This window comes from Sturnira hondurensis, unplaced genomic scaffold (genome assembly GCF_014824575.4).
Source record: "Sturnira hondurensis isolate 20B ecotype Veracruz unplaced genomic scaffold, ASM1482457v3 Scaffold0008196, whole genome shotgun sequence".
Classification (NCBI taxonomy): Eukaryota; Metazoa; Chordata; class Mammalia; order Chiroptera; family Phyllostomidae; genus Sturnira; species Sturnira hondurensis.
Window position 1 is genome coordinate 23,806,473 of NW_028080827.1, and position 18,539 is coordinate 23,825,011.

The following is an 18,539-nucleotide window of genomic DNA, read 5'->3' on the forward strand; positions in this document are numbered from 1 at the left end:
TAGAAAATTACAAACATACCCAGGATAACTAAAGCTAAATACAGAGTATCATTTTCCTCGTGACACAATTTTTATATACTATACCTTCCTTGTAACTCTTTCCTTTAGGGAGGATTTAAGGTAAGACCTTAAGAGCACCATTTAAAGAAATTTTTTGAAATACCAACCTTGTAAACAGTTTTACATCAAATTGCTTGGTGGTAAGAAAAGTAAAACATTTAATTTTGTCTTTTATTAGGCGTATTTTTAACGTTGGTGTACTTGATAAAGCTACTGTCATAGTAAGGTTGTGAGACTTTAGTAAAGGCAAAACTGACTTTGTTGCTTTCCTTAATCCAGTTCAGGTAGGTGTGAATGAAAGGGATGAGAAACAGGTGGTCTTCACTTTCCAAATTCGTTTTATAAGAAGTACAGAAAACTAATTTTATGAACCATGACTTGACCTATTAGTTCAATAGAAGACTCAAGAAAAGCACAGATGTTGGGATTCTAACAAAAGACTAGTCATCATATGAACAGGTTTAATGTAACATGGAATGCAAAAGATCAGAACCATTAATAACATTTTTCATACCTACTCCAACTTTAAAATAAATAAAATCAAAACAGGATAGTGACTGGAATATTCAATAGTACTCTTTATAATCACATTAAATAGAAAAGGTTCCATCAACATTTTAAGAATGTAACAAATATACATGTTTTAAATATTCTCAATTTTATAATCTATTTTTCATAAAAATGTTTCTCACAAGAGGCTTCAGACACCCATTGAAAGATGAGAATTCAGGTTAGAATTCTCACCCGCAATATGCCATGATTTGCTAATTCACTGTTAAAAAGTACCTTATATTTGCTCTTAGGTACCTTGAATAAGTGTATTTCACATACAAGACAGGTGGTACTTTACCTACATTAGAAATATACAAACCATTAGATGTACATTTAAACTGTTTTACTTTGAATCATGTCACATTTTTAAGTTAATTTTCATTTCTGTTTTAAAAAGCTGACCAGATTATTTGCCAACAGTATTAGGATCAACAAATGTTGGAATGTACTACATTTAGTTATATATCTAACATACCCAATTTCAAGTAATATATGGGAAACGACACACCCTTAATTTGTATTTAGATATTTCTTTCAACCAAGAGTATTAATTTTAGGTTGATAAGAAACAGTCTTACTCATTGTATGCTTTTTTTAAAAATGAGCACTACCAATAGCAAATACAGAACTCATATACTGTGACTACCAAGAAATGAAGCCAAACTTTAGAAAAATACAAGAAAAGATTCAAGTTAAAAATATATTCCTTTGGCTAAAAATCATCTTCTTTATAATATTCATTTGTAATCTAAACTCACAGATAAACCACCAGCCCAAAGTAATCTTGTAAATGTCATTATATTTGTGTATTACAGTGTTTTTTCAACCCAGTTCTTGTGGAGGTCGCTGGGTTGCAACAAACTATTTTAACTCTAGGAAGGCTATATAGTGCTACTGCATTAGCTCCTTTAACAACTGTCTTTCTTTAATCAATTTTTACTTCAGAAACCTCCGACACATGTAGTTTTCTTCGGATACTGTATATCCAAACTTTTTATAGAAACCAACATTTTGTGGTAGACATTCAAGAGTAATCTTATAACAGTTCAGTTTCTTGCTTAGCAGAGTAAGGGTTGATAACAACCTGGAATTAAAAAAAAAATGGGAGGGGGGAAAAGCACAGGTCATTTGTTAATGAAAATGGATTTCAGTAACAATATGAATATTACATAAAACTTCAAGTTTATATTAGAAATAGGTTTAGGTCATGGCCTTTCCCACTATATTATTTAAATATTCGAATTGTAAGTGGATAACTATTTAAATCACCAAAAGCATTTTAGTTTGTTTCAAATATACATTATCTGATAATCATCAGCCTCTTAATAAATAGGACAAATACTAAGCCCACCCTCACCCTCTTCAAAAATAAGTTTTAAGATTAACACTAAAGACTCAATCTTTTTAAAAAATATGGCCAATGTTATTTTCTAAAATGTCTTTTTTTCTAAATCTATTCAAACTACTTAAGAGCAGTTAACATTCCCATACAAAATGGGTAAAGAATAGCTTTGTTCTGTATCATTTTTGAGAGCTTGTTTGGAGGTTCTAGCAGGGGAGCGCAGCTACTCGTATACCCTTGACCGAAGACCGGTCCTCTCCTCTAGTTGGGAAGGTCGTCCGTCCTCTTCGACCCAGCGTGCAGCTTCGGGAGGGACGCACATGGATCGGTGAGGGAGGAAGGGGACACCCGCCTAGCCAGCCAGATCAGCCGAATCAACCCTGGCGATCAATGGGGTGACAGATGTCGCAGCCAGATCGCCCTCACATCCTGTTCTGTATCATTTTTAAAGCTAATATTTGTGAAAGTAGATACCAGATTAACTCTGGATTGGAATAATTAATATGAAGTAGAAATAAAGTAAAACAGTATACATCTTTACAAGTAAGTAAATACATAAATCTACAAAAATTTACCTGAAGTGTTTTTTTTTCATGTTTGCATAAACTGAAAAGTCATGTCAATTTGAAAACAGAACATCTTGATTGAAGCTATAAAATTATAAAGGGTATGACAAAGTGAAGACTACTATACTAGGAACTGGCCTGTTTTTAAAAGAGCTAGGTAAATGTATAAAAGATTATACAGTAAAGGCTGTTTCATTATGATTCTAAAACTTAGGAGACTGAGAACATTTCCCTGGCTTTAAAATACAACACAGAAATGAGGAAATCACCTGACTCAGCCAAAAGTTTCTTTCCTACTTGTATGAGAGTATGACTATTAGAATTAATAATTTAGCCCTGGCTGGTGTAGCTAGTGGATTGAGCGTGGGCCTGCGAACCACACAATCGCGGTTCGATTCCCAGTCAGGGCACGTGCCTGGGTTGCAGGCCAGTTCCCAGCAGGGGACTCAAGGGAGGCAACCATACATTGGTATTTCTCTCCTTCTCTCTTTCCCTTCCCCTCTAAAGATAAATAAATAAAATATTTTTAAAAAATAAAATAAAAATAATTTATAGATATTACTATTTGTCAAACAGTACACTTCCAATTCCCAACCTTTATGGTAAAATTAATATAAAAATACTTTTTCTTTATTAAATTCAGTCTAAACTGTAGAGAGAATGGGTTCATAATTAATTATGCCTAAGAAGAACTTCAAACAGGAAAACATGTTTAACAAGTATCTTGGCAAGAAACTAAACTGAAACACAAAAGGCATCTTAAGTTACCCAGAGTTACCTTGTTTCTGCCTACTTACAGTTTGCCAAGCTGCTTTCCTCTGCATTCATCACTAACAACAACATCTTCTACTCTTCCTCTCTGAAAATATTTACAGTGTTTAAAGAACCAAGCGTGTAGTTTTGTTTTTAGGTGAAACAAGTGATGGATGGTAAAAATTCACTGATAAAAATTAATGTTTTGTAATCTTGAACTTAATGTAAACTAAAATGCAAAATTTTTCATTTACTTGTAGACGAAATAATGAATCCATCAACTTGTGGCTTAAGCTTGTTTTGTCTATCCCGAACCTCCCCATCCCACTGTTCCTGTCTTTACTTCCTGCGAGTCATGAGAAGGAGCTCTGCAGGTATTAGAAATGCCACAGAAAATATTACAGTGTTCTGAGTCCTTTACCACTTGGAAATTGATGAAAATTTGTGTTAATGTAATACTCAAACCACTGGTTTTCAAAAAAGCACTACGTATTCTAAAGATTACTGCCAAATTCCATGGTGCTTTCCTGGTTTCTCTATGACCATATAAAATAATAATACCTTAAAGAACAATTTTTAGCAAATAAAATTCATATTGTTAATACATGTTTTGCCTCATAACTAGAACAAAATGGGAAATTGCCTCTAAGGGATTTCTAAGAAGCAGAACTTTTTTCGGGGCAATATATACCTCTCATTTTACAATGAAAACCAGTAAGAAAACATTTGTCTAGTGGAAACCCAACATAGATTTTACTAGAAAACATCTGTCCATTTTAGCTCAAAAGCATTATTGGGAACACGTACCTTAGCACAGGAATGGGTAAATTTATGTTCTACTATCAGAGTTGCCGTGGCAACAATCTGTCCTAAAGTCACATCTTCCACAACTGTAACATAATAATCTCCACATTTCTTCATGTGCTCAAAAGATTCTGTGGAAATTGAAAACAGTGTTATGTGGCAGACATTAAACTTCATTAGGTGCCAGAAAAAGACTAGGATAGCCCTGGCTGGTAAAGCTCAGTGGATTGAGTGCGGGCGGGCCTACGAAGCAGAGGACTACGGTTCGATTCCCAGTCAGGGCACATGCCTGGGTTGCAGGCCAGTTCCCAGCAGGGGACACATGAGAAGCAACCATACATTGATATTTCTCTCCCTTTTTCCTTCCCTTCCCTTCTAAAGATAAATAAATAAAATCTTAAAAAAAAAAGACTAGGATAAGCCGGCTTCGTTACTGAAAGTGCAAAGCTAGTTCACCAGAGTAATTTATACTGTTTCTTAGAAAACACTTAAAATAACCCAAGTAGTTGCAGTATCAGCAGTCAATCAATTAGAATCTAGTCCACACATGTAAAGAATATGCTAGAAAAGTAGGACTAATACAGCCATTTTAGACAAACAGCACTCAATACAAGTGGATTGAAGAGGTGCCACTTCTGTGACTAATGAGTCATTACCTAATTACTTTAAATCAATTTCTTTGCCCATTACACTCAACATATATTTGAGTAGAACAAAACTCCTTGTAAATTTTAACAAAAGGTTTTTACATGGTTCCAGCCTGTAATTTTTAGTCTTTGGTTTCCAAATATTTTGATGAAAATAGCTCTCAGTCCTTTCTTTGTGATTTCAAGTGTTTCATGAATATATGACTTGTTTTTTTAGAAATTAGAATCATCATTTAGTTTTGTTTCCTTTGAAAATACCTGTGAAGTTGGTGAAAATATGTCTTCCATTTCCAAAATCACAGCATACAGGAGCAAAGACAGCATAAGTACATTATGCTCAAATTTGACTTTTAGTACTTATATTGCTGAAATAATAGTTTCTCACCTAATCTGATCTATATGCAAAGAGGAATTCAGGAATAAAAATAAGCCTAATAGTTTCACACATTTCCACAGTCTTTTTCTAGATAGGGATCCGTGATAGGAAGAAGAAATTTGATGAAGGAAAATAGAATCAAAATGAAGATCTTCATCTCTGGAGGGCGAGGTGGAGTACAAAACAAAACAAAATTACCTACGGAAGGATATGAAGAAATTACAGAAAACAGGAAAAAGACTGTTACTATTGGACCACTGGAGATGGAGTCAGGAAGGTTCTAGTCTTTCCTTACCAATAACTACTTGTGACCCTGGGTGAGTCACAGCCTCTTCTGATTTCCATTCTCTCACATGCATTTCAAGGGGTGGGAAAGAGCTCAATTATAACTTTAAATGACATGCTGACCTTGAAACTCAACAGAAAAGAACCAAGAAAATATAGAACATATTCTTTTACATGTTTGATTTGGTTACATTTCTGTGAATTAACCCCATGAAAGAAAATAACTGCACTAAAAAAAGAATCTCTAGAGTTGTCACTTAGGTTCTGTGCAATAGTACTTACCTAAGAGTAGTTAGGTATTTTGTGAAACATGGTAATTACCACATTTGTGTCTTAGAACAGTTTAGCCACATAAAACATTTAAATAGGAAAATAGCTAATTTGGCTTCTGATCAAGATGGTAGAGTAAGTGCTATATGCTCACCTCCTTTCAAAACCACATCAAGATTACACCTAAATTACAGACCTACCCTTAGGAATCACCTGAAGACTAGCTGAACAGAAGTTGGTTAACTAAGGATATGAAGAAGCAGCCACATCAAAACTAGTAGCAGGGGCAGAGATACAAAATGGGCTGGTTTCACATCCCTGTGTGGTGGTTAGAATTGGGAGGGTTATCTTGGCCCCACCTCAGGGTCCCCAACCCAAAGCACCAGTGCTGGGAAGAGGAATTCCCACTATAAATGGCTGGGAAGATCAGTAGGGATTCAATTCAATACTGTGAGATGAAGGGCTATTGGATGCACAGGCATCGTTTCAAAGGGCCTGAGCACAGACTCATTCACTCACAAACACTCACGCTAAGCTCCAGAAAAAGACAGGAGCTCAAAAAGTACCAGGAACACACAGAGAGAAACTGGCTTCTAAGCGAGGGTGGATGCTTAGCCCTCTGGGATTAAAGTGCCAGCAGGCACCATTTTTCTTTTAGTGAGTTTTCCCTCACAGCCAGCAGGTGCAGATGGGCTCCAAATCTTGGCATCCATCTACCGGTTAACACCATTCTCTCCCCACTCAGAGAATCTGGTGTGAGACCCTGCCCCACCCAATTCACCCAGTCGGCCCAACCTCTTTCAGAGGCTAATCCACACAGGTGGCCATCCTGTGACTGTGCTGTGGATATGCTTCAAGTCTCTCAAAGGTCCCCACACAAGTAGTGGCTGGCCTCAGCATGCCCTGTATTTTGTTTAGGAGTCCCAAGCTGGGTAATAGTTCACAGCATAACCACTCCAGGTGCCTTAACGCCTAGCACAGGCAGCTACCAACCACAGGTCACTTTACAGCTCTTACTAGGTGGCTCCAGGTTAGACACAGATAGCAGCTGACCTTGGCCTGTGTGCATCAAGAGGCCCCAGCACCAATACACCTGGTGGCCACCCTCAGACCACACCAAAGCACCACCCAAATTACACCACAAACAACACACCCAAAGGGTGGGCTCAGGAGGAAGCAGAGCGCCACTGAAGTGAATACTGGTCCATGAGGTTAGTCCCCACACAATGGCCTGTCTATAGTAGTCACAGCCAGTCAGCCTGAGGGTCAGTCTCAGCACTGACACGCCAACAGCAATAAAGGCTCAACGACAACAGAAGGGCACACAAAGTCCACACAAGGGACATCCAATGAGCACTCAGCTCAGGTGACCTGAGAAGACTGGGTCCCACTGGACAAATGACATAAGGCCACTCTGCCAAGATTGGGAGACAGCAGAGCTACCTGATACACAGAAACAAACACAGGGAGGCTGCCAAAATGAAATAAATGTGACCCAAATGAAACAACAAAATGATAGAAAATGAACTAAACGAAAATGGAAGCCACCAATCTGCCAGATGCAGAATTCAAAACACTGGTTAGAAGGAGTGCCAATGAACTTACGGGAAGAATAGATGATCTGAGTGAGAACTTCAAAGAGAAACAAATAAAAAAAAAGGATACAAAACAGAATCAGTCACAAATGAAGAATTCAATACATGAAATGAAGGAAATACATTAGATAAAATCAATAGCACGTCAAATAAATCAGGACTGAATCAGTGATTTGGAAGACAAGGTAGCAGAAAACACCTAATCAGAACAGCCAAAGGAAAAAGGATTTTTAGAAATGAGGACAGTTGAAGGGACTTCTGGAGTAGCATCAAGTGTGACAGCCTTTGCATCGTAGGGTACCATAAGAAGAGTGTTAAAAACGCAAACAAAGAAGTACTGACTGAAAACTTCCCTAATCCGGTGAAGGGAATAGACATGCAAGGCCAGGGAACGCAGAGTCCCACACGTGATGAACCCACAGAGGCCCACATGAAGATACATCGTAATTAAAATGCCAAAAGTTAAAGACAGAAAGAATCCTAAAAGCAAGAGAAAAGCACTTACTCACAAGGGAGCTCAAGTAAGACTGTCAGCTGATTTCACAGAAACTTTGCAGGCCAGAAGGGACTGGGCAAGAAATATTCAAGTGATGAAAAGCAAGGCCCTAGAACCAAGATTACTCACCAAAGCCATCATTTAGATTAGAAGGTCAGATGAAGAGCTTCCCAGACAAGAAAAAGCTAAAGGAGTTCCTCACCACCAAACCAGCATTACAAAAAAATGTTAATGGTTCTTACTGAAGAAGGAAAAAAGTAATAAGAAATATGAATAAGAAAATAATGTAAAGAAAAAATTCTCACTGACAGACAAAAACAGTGGATCACCAACACTAAAGCTAGTGTAAAGGATACAGGCAAAAGTAGGAAGACCATGTGTAACTACAACAGTAAATTAAGGGATACGCATAAACACAGTTGCAAATAAATACAAAAACAAATGTGAAGGGGGTGAGTAATTAAAAATGGTAGTCATTATAGAATGTGTTCAAAATTAATCAACTTAAAATAGACCACTAAACCTAGCTTTGGTACATGTAAAGCACATGGTAACCACAACCAAAAATCTATAAGAGATACACAAGAAATAAAGATAAAGGAATCCAAACACAACACTATAGAAAGTCATCAATATACACGCTGGCTGGCGTAGCTCAGTGGATTGAGCACTGGCCTGTGAGCCAAAGGGTCGCCAGTTCAATTCCCAGTCAGGGCACATGCCTGGGTTGCGGTCTGGGTTCCCTGTTGGAGGCATGCAAGTGGCAACCACACATTGATGTTACTCTCCCTTTCCCTTGCCCTCTTCGAAAATAAATAAAATCTTTTGAAAAAAGTCATCAACATACAAAAGAAGAGAAGATATTAGAACTATAAAAACAATCAGAAACAGGACTTCTGCCAAGATGGAGGCATAGGTGGAAACACTGTGCCTTCTCCCACAACCAAGTTTGAATACAACAAAGGTTTGGAGAAACAGAGACACAACAAAAAAACAGAAAATTGAATTATACGGAAGTCCGACTACATCTAACCGTTCAACGGGGACGGTAAGAGGGGCGGAGCCAGCAGCGAGCAGGGTCGGGCAGGACAGATCCCCCGACCCAGGCGCGCAGGCAGCCCGGAACCAGTTGGGGTGCGGGGCAGACTGACCACGTTCGCACATTCGTGCACAGTGAGACGGACCACGCAGGCCCCAGGGGGCAAGGGCTGACGGCGGTGGCACACTCGCCTGCAGTGGGACAAAACGCCTGGGCCCGGTGACAGCAGCAGCTGCGGCACCGGTGAGGGCCGAGGCAGCAGGCGGCAGACAGGACGCCATATTCCCTCTTTGACCCTGCCCCCACATACAGCGTCACAGCCCAGCGACTTAGTTGCCCTGCGCTAGTGAACACTTTAGGGCTCTGATCCTGCTACGGAATAGGCAAGAACAGCCCAAAAGATGGTGCAAGAAGAACTCAAAGTCCCAGAGCCAATAACTAAGCGACCGAGAAATTGCCAGCCTCTCAGAAGCACAGTTCAAGACACTATTTATCAGGATGCTCACAGAATTGGTAGATTATAGTCACAAATTAGAGGAACATGAAGGCTAAACTAATTGAAATGAAGGGAGATGTCCAGGAAACCAATAGCGATGGAAAGGAAACTGGGACTCAAATCAATGGAATGGACCAGAAGGAAGAAAGAAACATCCAACCAGAAAGGAATGAAGAAATGAGAATTCAAAACAATGAGGAGAGGCTTAGGAACCTCCAAGACATCTTTAAACGTTCCAACATCCGGATTATAGAGGTACCAGAAGGGGGAAAGAAACAGCCATGAGTGGAACACTTATTTGAACAAATAATAAAGGAGAACTTCCCCAGTTTGGCAAAGGAAATAGACTTCCAGGAAATCCAGGAAGCTCAGAGAGTGCCAAAGAAGTTGGACCCAAGAAGGAACACACCAAGGCACATCATAATTACATTAGCCAAGACCAAAATGAAGGAGAGAATCCTAGAAGCAGCAAGAGATAAGGGGACAGTCACCTACAAAGGAGTACCCATCAGACTGTCAGCGGATTTCTCAAAAGAGACCTTACAGGCAAGAAGGGGCTGGAAAGAAGTATTCCAAGTCATGAAATCCAAAGNAAAAAAATAGGGGGGAGGGCAAGAAGAGTGGGGGAAATATAGAATCTAAAGAACTTGAGACACATGGTTATAAACTAAGGGGGGAGAATGGTGGGGGAGGGAGTGTGCGGGGGGAAGGGAATGAAGGGGGGAATAGAACAACTGTAATGGTATAATCAATAAAATATATTTAAAAAATCAGAAACAAAAAAATGGCAATAACTAAATACCCATCAATAACTACTGTAAGTGGGGGGTGGGGAGCACTGGGGGGGAGCAGGGCTGGGAATACAAGAAAGAAAACTGTACTTGAACAAAAGTTAAATAAAAAAATTTAAAAAAATAATAACTACTGTAAATGTAAATGAATTAAATGCTGCAATAAAAAATTGAATGGATAAGGAAGGTATGGTGTATGTATGTGTGTGTGTATGTATATATATATATATATATATATATATATATATATATACATACATACACACACACACACACACACACAATGGGATATTACTTGGCCGTAAAAATAAATGAAGTCTTACCATTTATGACAATATGGATGGACCTAGATGGTACTGTGCTAAGTTAAATAGGTTGGCAGAAAAAGACAAATACCATATGATTTCTCTTACGCAGGGTGGGGCAAAAGTAGGTTTACAGTTGTTTATATGGAAAAATACAATAATAAGTAATAATACAAGAATAAACTCTTTGGCATACTCAGAACTGTAAACTACTTTAGCCCCACACTGCATGTGGAATCTGAAAAACAAACAAGCGATACAGAATAAAACTCATACATAACAGAGAACAAGCTGATGGTTGCCAGATGGGAGTGGGACTAGGGGCTGGGTGAGAAAGGTGAAGGAATTAAGAAGTACAAATGGGCACTTACAAAATAGTCACAGGGGTCTACGGCCATACTACCCTGAACGCGCCCCATCTCGTCTGATCTCGGAAGCTAAGCAGGGTCGGGCCTGGTTAGTACTTGGAAGGGAGACAAAATAGTCACAGGGATGTGAAGTTCAGCAAAGGGAATACAGTCAATATTACTGTACGGTGCTAGGTGGGTACTTGGAAGGAGAGGGGGAATACTTTCTACAGAATATGACTGTCTAACCACTATGCACCTGAAACTAATACAAGATAGTACTGAATGTCAACTGTAACTGAAAAGAAAACTTTTTTAAAAGATAAAATTAGCCTATTAGTTACCTGAATTATATCTATTTGAATAAAAACACAGGTAGTATAGACCGAACAAAGCTCTAACAAAAATAAAATCTTGTTTCCCTCTATTTCTTTTCATTCAGAAAATAGAGGCTATAGTACTTACTCATAAATTGTTCAGGACTGACAACTCCAGTCTCTGTCAGCTGACCAAGTACCTTTAAAAAACCTAGTTTTGAAAAAACAGATTTTAAGTCATGAGAAGAACAAATAGATATCAAATGAATGTGCTAAATAAGCAGGTAGGATTATGGGCAATTATTGTTTCAAAATTTCAATGAACCTTAGAATTTTAAAATTATTTCAAAAGATTAAGTTGAAACCCTTTATTCTTTCTATAATCACTACATAAAACAAAGAGTAATAAATTTTACCAATGTTTTTGCCTAGAAAGATTTTTGGAATAGTGTTAATATTCAATATTTATAGAACCATCATGCATGTTTCTGAATGTAATCTGCATTAAATACAATGCAAAGGATGCCTAATTTTCCCAAATATGTGCTTTGGTTTACTTAAAAGTACAAGACTGTCAATGACCAAATATGATACTATACGTAATATAAATAATACAATTGTTGAGACTACATTTTTTGAGATTACATTTTTTAAATACTCCTGATTAATTTCATTAATGTTATCTCAAATTTATGTGGACAGTGCATTTCAGAACTTTGAGAACCTTAATTTGTACACACTCGATGACTTACTTGACCAAAATTAGTTTCTTCATATTTCTTAACCAAAAGGAAAACTGTAAAAAGTTGATTTTAATTACTAAAAATTAAGAAAATCATTTCGAATAATTCAGATGTTAAAAAACAAAATAACATGTAGACAAAACCTTTCACAACTTATCTCTTATGACAAGGCAATATCTCTGCCCTCACTCCCCATCCAGCATCTTAGAGAAGATTCTTACATGTCATTATAAATAATAATTCCACCTTCAGGAGAAGTCTTTTGGCTTCTTAAGCAAGGAGCGGTACTGTAATTAAGTCATTTGAAATATTACACAGTAATATCTGGTCTTTGCCATGACACATACACATTGAAATTGAGGCTCTCAGTCACTTTAAAAATTACAAAAAATACAAAAAATAACCCAAAGTCAAGTATTATATTTTTTAAATTATCACCATCAACATGATGTTTGTGGAGAAAACAGAATGCTAACTACAAATAACCAGGGTTTGTACACTGAGTTCATACCTTTATTGAAGTCAGCGGTACAAAGAGGCCTCAAAACCAAACCTTCTCCAGGATGTGCCGGGGAAATGGCTGGAGAAAACGCAGCTGTATTCTGGCTCCAGTCCACTTCCTGGAGCAGAGTTGGGTCAAACATAGGAATTTCATCAAGTTTCATCTTTGCAGTAAGGTCTAAAATACAATTTTAAATGTTATTTAATAGAAGGAAAGTCACTATGATTGCTGAGAAGGTTAATTTCTTAATAAAAATTAATGCAATAAGAAAAATAACAGATATGCTAAGATACTTTATTTTAGCTCTCCTGAATCTAACATTGAGTGCACAACTACATAGAAAATGCATGAATACTATCAAAGAGTAAACAAGCGACTAGTATTAAACTATAAAAAGCCACTTTAGGCAGTGTCTTTTCAAGCATTTTTTTCTTATGGGAATTCTGTGAATATCAGACTTTTCATAGGTTCTTACCTTTTTTACATTATCGGATTTCACTACTTGGCTAAGAAACCATTTGTCAGTCTTACTTGCCACTAAGGTAGAGTTACTGGGCATGTAACTTGGATTTTTACATGAACCGTGAACTGAAGGTAACTGATAGACTAGTTTAAATTACATAATTATTCTGTGTTCACTGTATGTAATATTTGATCTTAACTACGATAAATTCCCACTAAGGGTATCTGCTAGATTTGTTTTCGCAGCATGTTTTCTAAAACTTTTAAGTTTCTCAGCTGCATTTAAGTGACTTAAGAACAGTGTTTTGCATGCTTTTGAAAAATGATCGAGTATGTAACTTTCCTCTTTTTTGGAACATTTAGAAATTGGTAGGTTCTAATAAAACTGAGACTAAATAGATATAAAAATAGAAAGGATGAAAAACATGTAAAACATAAAAGCAGGAGGAGGGCACTTCAGTGGCAGAGTTGCTGGAAGAAACGGGGTCTTCTTAACAATTATTAGCCAACTGTAGAGTATTTCATTTCTATTCCTCTACCCAGTTAAACTATTCTATTTGACACCTGCCTTTGGCTCTTTGAAACAAAGAATTTAAAGATCTATGTCAATAGTATACTATTGTAAAATACAGGCAATACAGGAAAAATTAAGTTCCATTTAATGGCAGAACAATTTCCCACATAACCCAACTCCCGGATGTTCCCTACAGGGCAATTCTTCTTAACTTTACCTTAAAGGTTGGTTAAACTTATGCCTGTGTGCCTATAGTTACCTACATAGGTAATGCTGCAGAAGAATACAGGCTTGGGAAGGTAGGTCGGTGCAATAATAGAAGTTAATGTTGTTCAGCACTCATTATGTGCCAGACATTGCTCAAAGCACTTTACACCCTACTAATTCATTTACGCCAAGAGTCCTACAGGGTAAAGATGATTATTATCTCCACTTTCACGGATGAGGAAATACAGGCAGAAATGTTAAGCAATTTGCCCAAGGTCACAAAATTAGTGGAGCCAGGGTTTAATCCTAGGCAAGGAAAGAGCAGGAGCTCTGGAATCTGACTTGGGGTTGGAATGTCATGTGTGTGACTGTGGCTAAGGCAGGTGAACCCTGAGAACCTGTTTGTTCATCTGTATTGCACAGTGAAGAGGAAATGACTGCCAGGGTGAACTGAATTACTGTGTACAAGCACCTGGCAGTGCCTGTCACGTTGCAAGGGTCCAATAATATACCCTTTAGTTAGCCCTTTGGTTAATGTAAAATTCATGTTTATAAATTCTTGCTGATTTTTTCACTTTTAAATTAATTAACAAGTGCTGGGTACAGGGACAACAAAAAAGAAGGACAGGTTGTTTATTATGTTTTTGGTAAACTAAAAGTTAGCATTCTTGGATAGGAAAGAAGAAATATTTTAAAGTCATAGTTTATGATATAGAATACTGAGAGGACTTTTTCTTTTATTTTTCCCCTCCAAAAGGGCGCAGACAATGTTATAGTCTAAACAACACTATGCCTGGGTCTGAGAATAGTAAGGGAAGGAAATAATTTTTTTCTTTTTAAAAATATTTTATTTATTTATTTTTAGAGAGAGGGGAAGGGAAGGAGAAAGTGTGGGAGAGAAACATCATTGCGTGGTTGCCTCTCATATGTCCCCTACTGGGGAACTGGCCTGCAACCCAGGCATGTGCCCTGACTGGGAATCGAACCAGCGACCCTTTGTTTCACAGGCCCGTGCTCAATCCACTGAGCTACACCAGCCAGGGCTTGATGATGAAAAAAATCATTCCTGTCAAATTTAAAAAGCTTAGTCTACTTGAAACAGATTTTTATTTAGAAGAAGGGGGAGAAAGGGGTTGCAGGGGTTTTTTATTTTTTATTTTTATTTTATTTATTTTCAGAGAGGGGAGGAGGGAGAAAAAGAGGGAGAAAAACATGGATGTGTGAGAGAAACATCAATTGGCTGCCTCTTGCTCTCTCCCACCTGGGGACCTTGCCCCCCAACCCATGCACGTGCCCTGACAGGGAATCAAACCAGGGACCTTTAGGTTCTCAGGCCAGCACTCAATCCACTGAGCCACACCAGCCAGGGTGAAACAGATATTTTTACAGATTAATTTTAGTGCATGCATTTTACTCTTGGTCCCTGATAATTGGGCACCTGAGGCTTTTGTATGGACTCTGATCTGAATGATGGGTAACAATGTTGTTGTTTCTTTCAGGTATGCAGATAAACTGGCTAAATATTTATCAGTAAAGTAAAATGTATACATTAAATGCAGAAACCAGAAGTACTAAGAATCTTAGTTCCTCAAGGCAACACACTAAACCATTTTCTGATGTTCATGCTATTTAGCATAGTTGTAACCATGAAGTTTAAAGAAAACTTTAAACTTTATTGTTCATCTAAATTCTCTTCTGAGAATTTAGATGAACAATAAGATAATTTCAAGGTAAACTAGAGTCCTTTTTCCTGTAAAGTTGCCTGAGTTTACAATAAAATATAGCCTGGAAAACATGCAAATAGGGTTAATAATTTCCAAGAGAGAAAGAGGAGAAATACACAGAAGAATTAGAATTGAGAAGCCTGTACTACTGGATTTTAAACAGTAAATTCTAATATTTTCCTGTGCATTTTTTCCACCAGATGGTCCTATTCCAAGAATGATCATAAAAATCAATGATGTTGGCTAACATTTATTGAGCACTTTCTATCCATTAACTTTTAAAAACACAATGAAAGCTGTATCATTATTATTCCCATTTTGCAGACCAGGAAGCAGGCACAACTGGCTTGAGACAACAGAGCCGAAAAGCAAGACCTAGGATTTAAAATCAACCAACAGGGACAGCGTCATGGGGCCTGGACCCGTGTGGCTGCACAGGGCCCACACTTGGATTAATTCTCTGCTGCTACTGTCTTGAAATCTCACTTTTTAAACAAAGAGCCCTGCATTTTCATTTTGCACAGGTTCCCACAGATTATGTACACAATCCTGCATGACTCCAGATGGTACCTTAGAACTGAAGATGCACCAGTGAAAATGAATTTCCTGCTTTACTGCACAAGAGTTAAAGACATGGTCAAAAGCAGCTCTTGTAACCTATATTTGGGGAAAAAATTTCAAGCTAGTCAAAAGACATTAACAAAGCATTCTGGATATAAATAAAAGTCCCATAACTAGGCAGTCAGAAATTAGTATCAAAATGTTTTATGAGCATTTTTACAAAAACAGAGCTATACTTAAGGTTGGTTACCTTCCTGTAACTTACTCTGCCCCATATAGGAAAATTCTGCGGGTATCCAATTAATATGTGGGACAAGCTAAAGTAGATATGGTTTGATATACATTTGAAAAGATGTTAGGAAAGAATAAGATAGGTAAATTTGTTTGGCTTAAAAAAGAAGTATTTTAGCATCTTCAGGTGCTCCCTAGTACTGCAAAACTAGGAAATTTCCACAAACAATTGCATAGTTGCCTGAAGCTCTCAATCTCATCATTACAATTGGGGTCTTATTTTAAATATTTTAGATTAATTTTAAAAGCCCTAACCCTCCTTGCACGTTTCTCAAAAATGTGTAACTGCTTTCCTGTTTAACTGCTAAATTAGCATGCAGTTTTCAAGGCCCATATATGCCTAACCTTAGCCCAATAAATGCCTGCTGAATGAATAATGAGCGGCGTAAAATTTATCTGGAGGTCACATTTCAGAAAATCCAGAAGGAAAAAGATGTGCAAACTGCCACAAGTGAATAATAAGCACTATACACCAAGTTCATTTTTACTAGGATCACCTGAGGTTTTCATTCAGTTGACTTATTCTTTGGACACAGTTCCAGCAGCTTGAGGAGCTGCTGCTAGAAGCAAGCAATGAATGCGACAAGTCAAAGACCCTAGGAATGAAGACTTTAAAAGTTGATATAAAAATTTTAAAAACAATCTAAGGCCAAATCTAAACTATCTTACGTATTTCAAGAGCTCCCGGGGCATCATTATACCACTTCAGTATGGTGAATGGGGAGGGGGGTGGGTGGGGGTGACTCGTGCTGCTTGGGACTAGAGTTTGCCTACACACATAACAATTTCAATAATAATTCGACAGGACTTTTTCAATATTTTATTTTTATTTATTTTTAGAGGGGGAAGGGAGTGAGAAAGAGGGAAAGAAACATCAATGTGCGGTTGCCTCTCACACAACCCCCATCGGGGGACCTGGCCTGCAACCCAGGCACGCACCACAAGGGGAATCAAACCAGTGACCCTTTGCTTCACAGGCCGGCGCTCAGTCCACTGAGCCACACCAGCCAGGGTTCGACTGGACTTCTAAAAAAATGTTTTAAATCCTCACCCAAGGTTGTATTCACTGATTTTTAGAGAGAGAAAAAGGGGGAAGGGGAAACATCAATGGGCTGCCTCCGTATGCACCCCAACCAGGGATCGAACCGCAATCTAGGTGTGTGCCCTCAACAGGAATCGTGCCTGCAACCTTTTGGTGTACTGGAGGACACTCCAACCTACTGAGACACCCGACCAAGGTAATATGACTGATTTTTTTTTTTATCTAAACACCACTCGGTTCGCTGATGACTTCAATAGGCCTGGCTTTATAACTAAATTGTGCAATTACACTTCACTTGAGAATTTTAAGAAGTATTTTCTGGTAGTTCATTTGATCCTTATAATTTTAGGTTATTCCAAATCTATGGACCAGGAAACTGAACCACGTGGAGCTTCTAGGAACTGACCCCAGCGTAGCACACAAGTGAGTGAACTGGACTAGAATCCTAGCTTGTTTTCTCATCTTGAGCCCTGCACTACCATATTAAATTGACATTATCATACCAGACAGGTAGCTCTGTCTCCCCTATGCTAAAAACTGTCAGTGAATCCTGCCTGAAAAGGACTGATCAAAATGATTTCTTGGACATCTTAACAAAACTAATCCCATAATCGCCTGTGCAATCTTGTAGGAAGTTGAATTCGGTTTACATAAACATAAGCTCCCATAACAGAAATCACAGTACTCAGTGTTTCTAGGGGTAGAAGCCCCGGGAAAAGACAAAGGATGTCCCTCTTTCCCCGCAGTGAAAGCCCCGATTTGGTCAGTGCAGGTGATCTTCGGAGCAGGAGCATGTCCTCAAGTGGCTCACAACAGCTCTGGGGTGCGCCTTGGAAAGGAATGGGGTGGAGGGTTGGGGAAGGGGGTCCGGGACGTTGAAGCCCACTCAAAACTGATGGCGGCAGAGACCGAGCAGCTGTCTCCACTCGCATGCCAAAGGCCGGTGAGCGAAGTTAGTTTCGATCCCGGTCTCTGCTCAGGCCCTGCCAGGGACACACTTGCATCGCAGGGCCACTGGCCATCATCCCTAACCTCTCCTCCGTGCGCGTAGCCGCTCAACCTGCTCCGAACCGTGCTCCACGACCGAGTGTCCACGCACCCCGCCGGCGAGGATAAATGCCAGGCACCCCAAATGGAACCGCGCGCTCCCCCCACCCAGGGCCTACCTTGCCTCGCCCAGAGGCAGCACTCACACCTGTTTGATAAACCTGCAGACAGGCCCCCCACAGCACCCAGGACCCCCGCCCGGGCCCCGCTCTCGCTCCCGGGCCCACACCCCTCCTCACCTGTAGAGGCCCCACAGTCGGCCCTCCTCTCCGGGACCGGCGGGCTCTCCCCACACTCGGGTACACAACACTGGACCCGGATCCTGCTTCAGCGCCAGCCCCACCCCCTCCACGTCCCGCGCCCCGGCAGAGTCGCCGCGGTAGTCACCGGACGTGGCAGCGCGAC

General features: G+C 39.1%; 1 protein-coding gene across 1 annotated transcript; it reads right to left on the bottom strand.

Annotated features, from left to right (window-relative positions):
* Positions 1-510: 510 nt before the first annotated feature.
* GNPNAT1 (glucosamine-phosphate N-acetyltransferase 1) lies at positions 511-18,539 on the bottom strand. Its single transcript, XM_037054319.1, has 6 exons — positions 18,374-18,539; positions 12,296-12,463; positions 11,190-11,252; positions 4,081-4,208; positions 3,318-3,379; positions 511-1,696 (listed from the first exon to the last, which is right to left on the bottom strand). Exons 2-6 carry the CDS (start codon positions 12,447-12,449, stop codon positions 1,549-1,551), a joined length of 555 nt encoding a protein of 184 aa, XP_036910214.1. The 5' UTR covers positions 12,450-12,463; positions 18,374-18,539; the 3' UTR covers positions 511-1,548.

Bases quoted from the DNA above. Each gene is read 5' to 3' on its own strand.
- GNPNAT1 (XM_037054319.1), bottom strand. From the start codon at position 12,449: ATGAAACTTGATGAAATTCCTATGTTTGACCCAACTCTGCTCCAGGAA. The intron at 4,209-11,189 runs GTAAGTACTATA...CAATTTCCACAG, and splicing joins CAGTCCTGAACAATTTATGA to AATCTTTTGAGCACATGAAG. The intron at 3,380-4,080 runs GTACGTGTTCCC...AAATATTTTCAG, and splicing joins TTACCCATTCCTGTGCTAAG to AGAGGAAGAGTAGAAGATGT.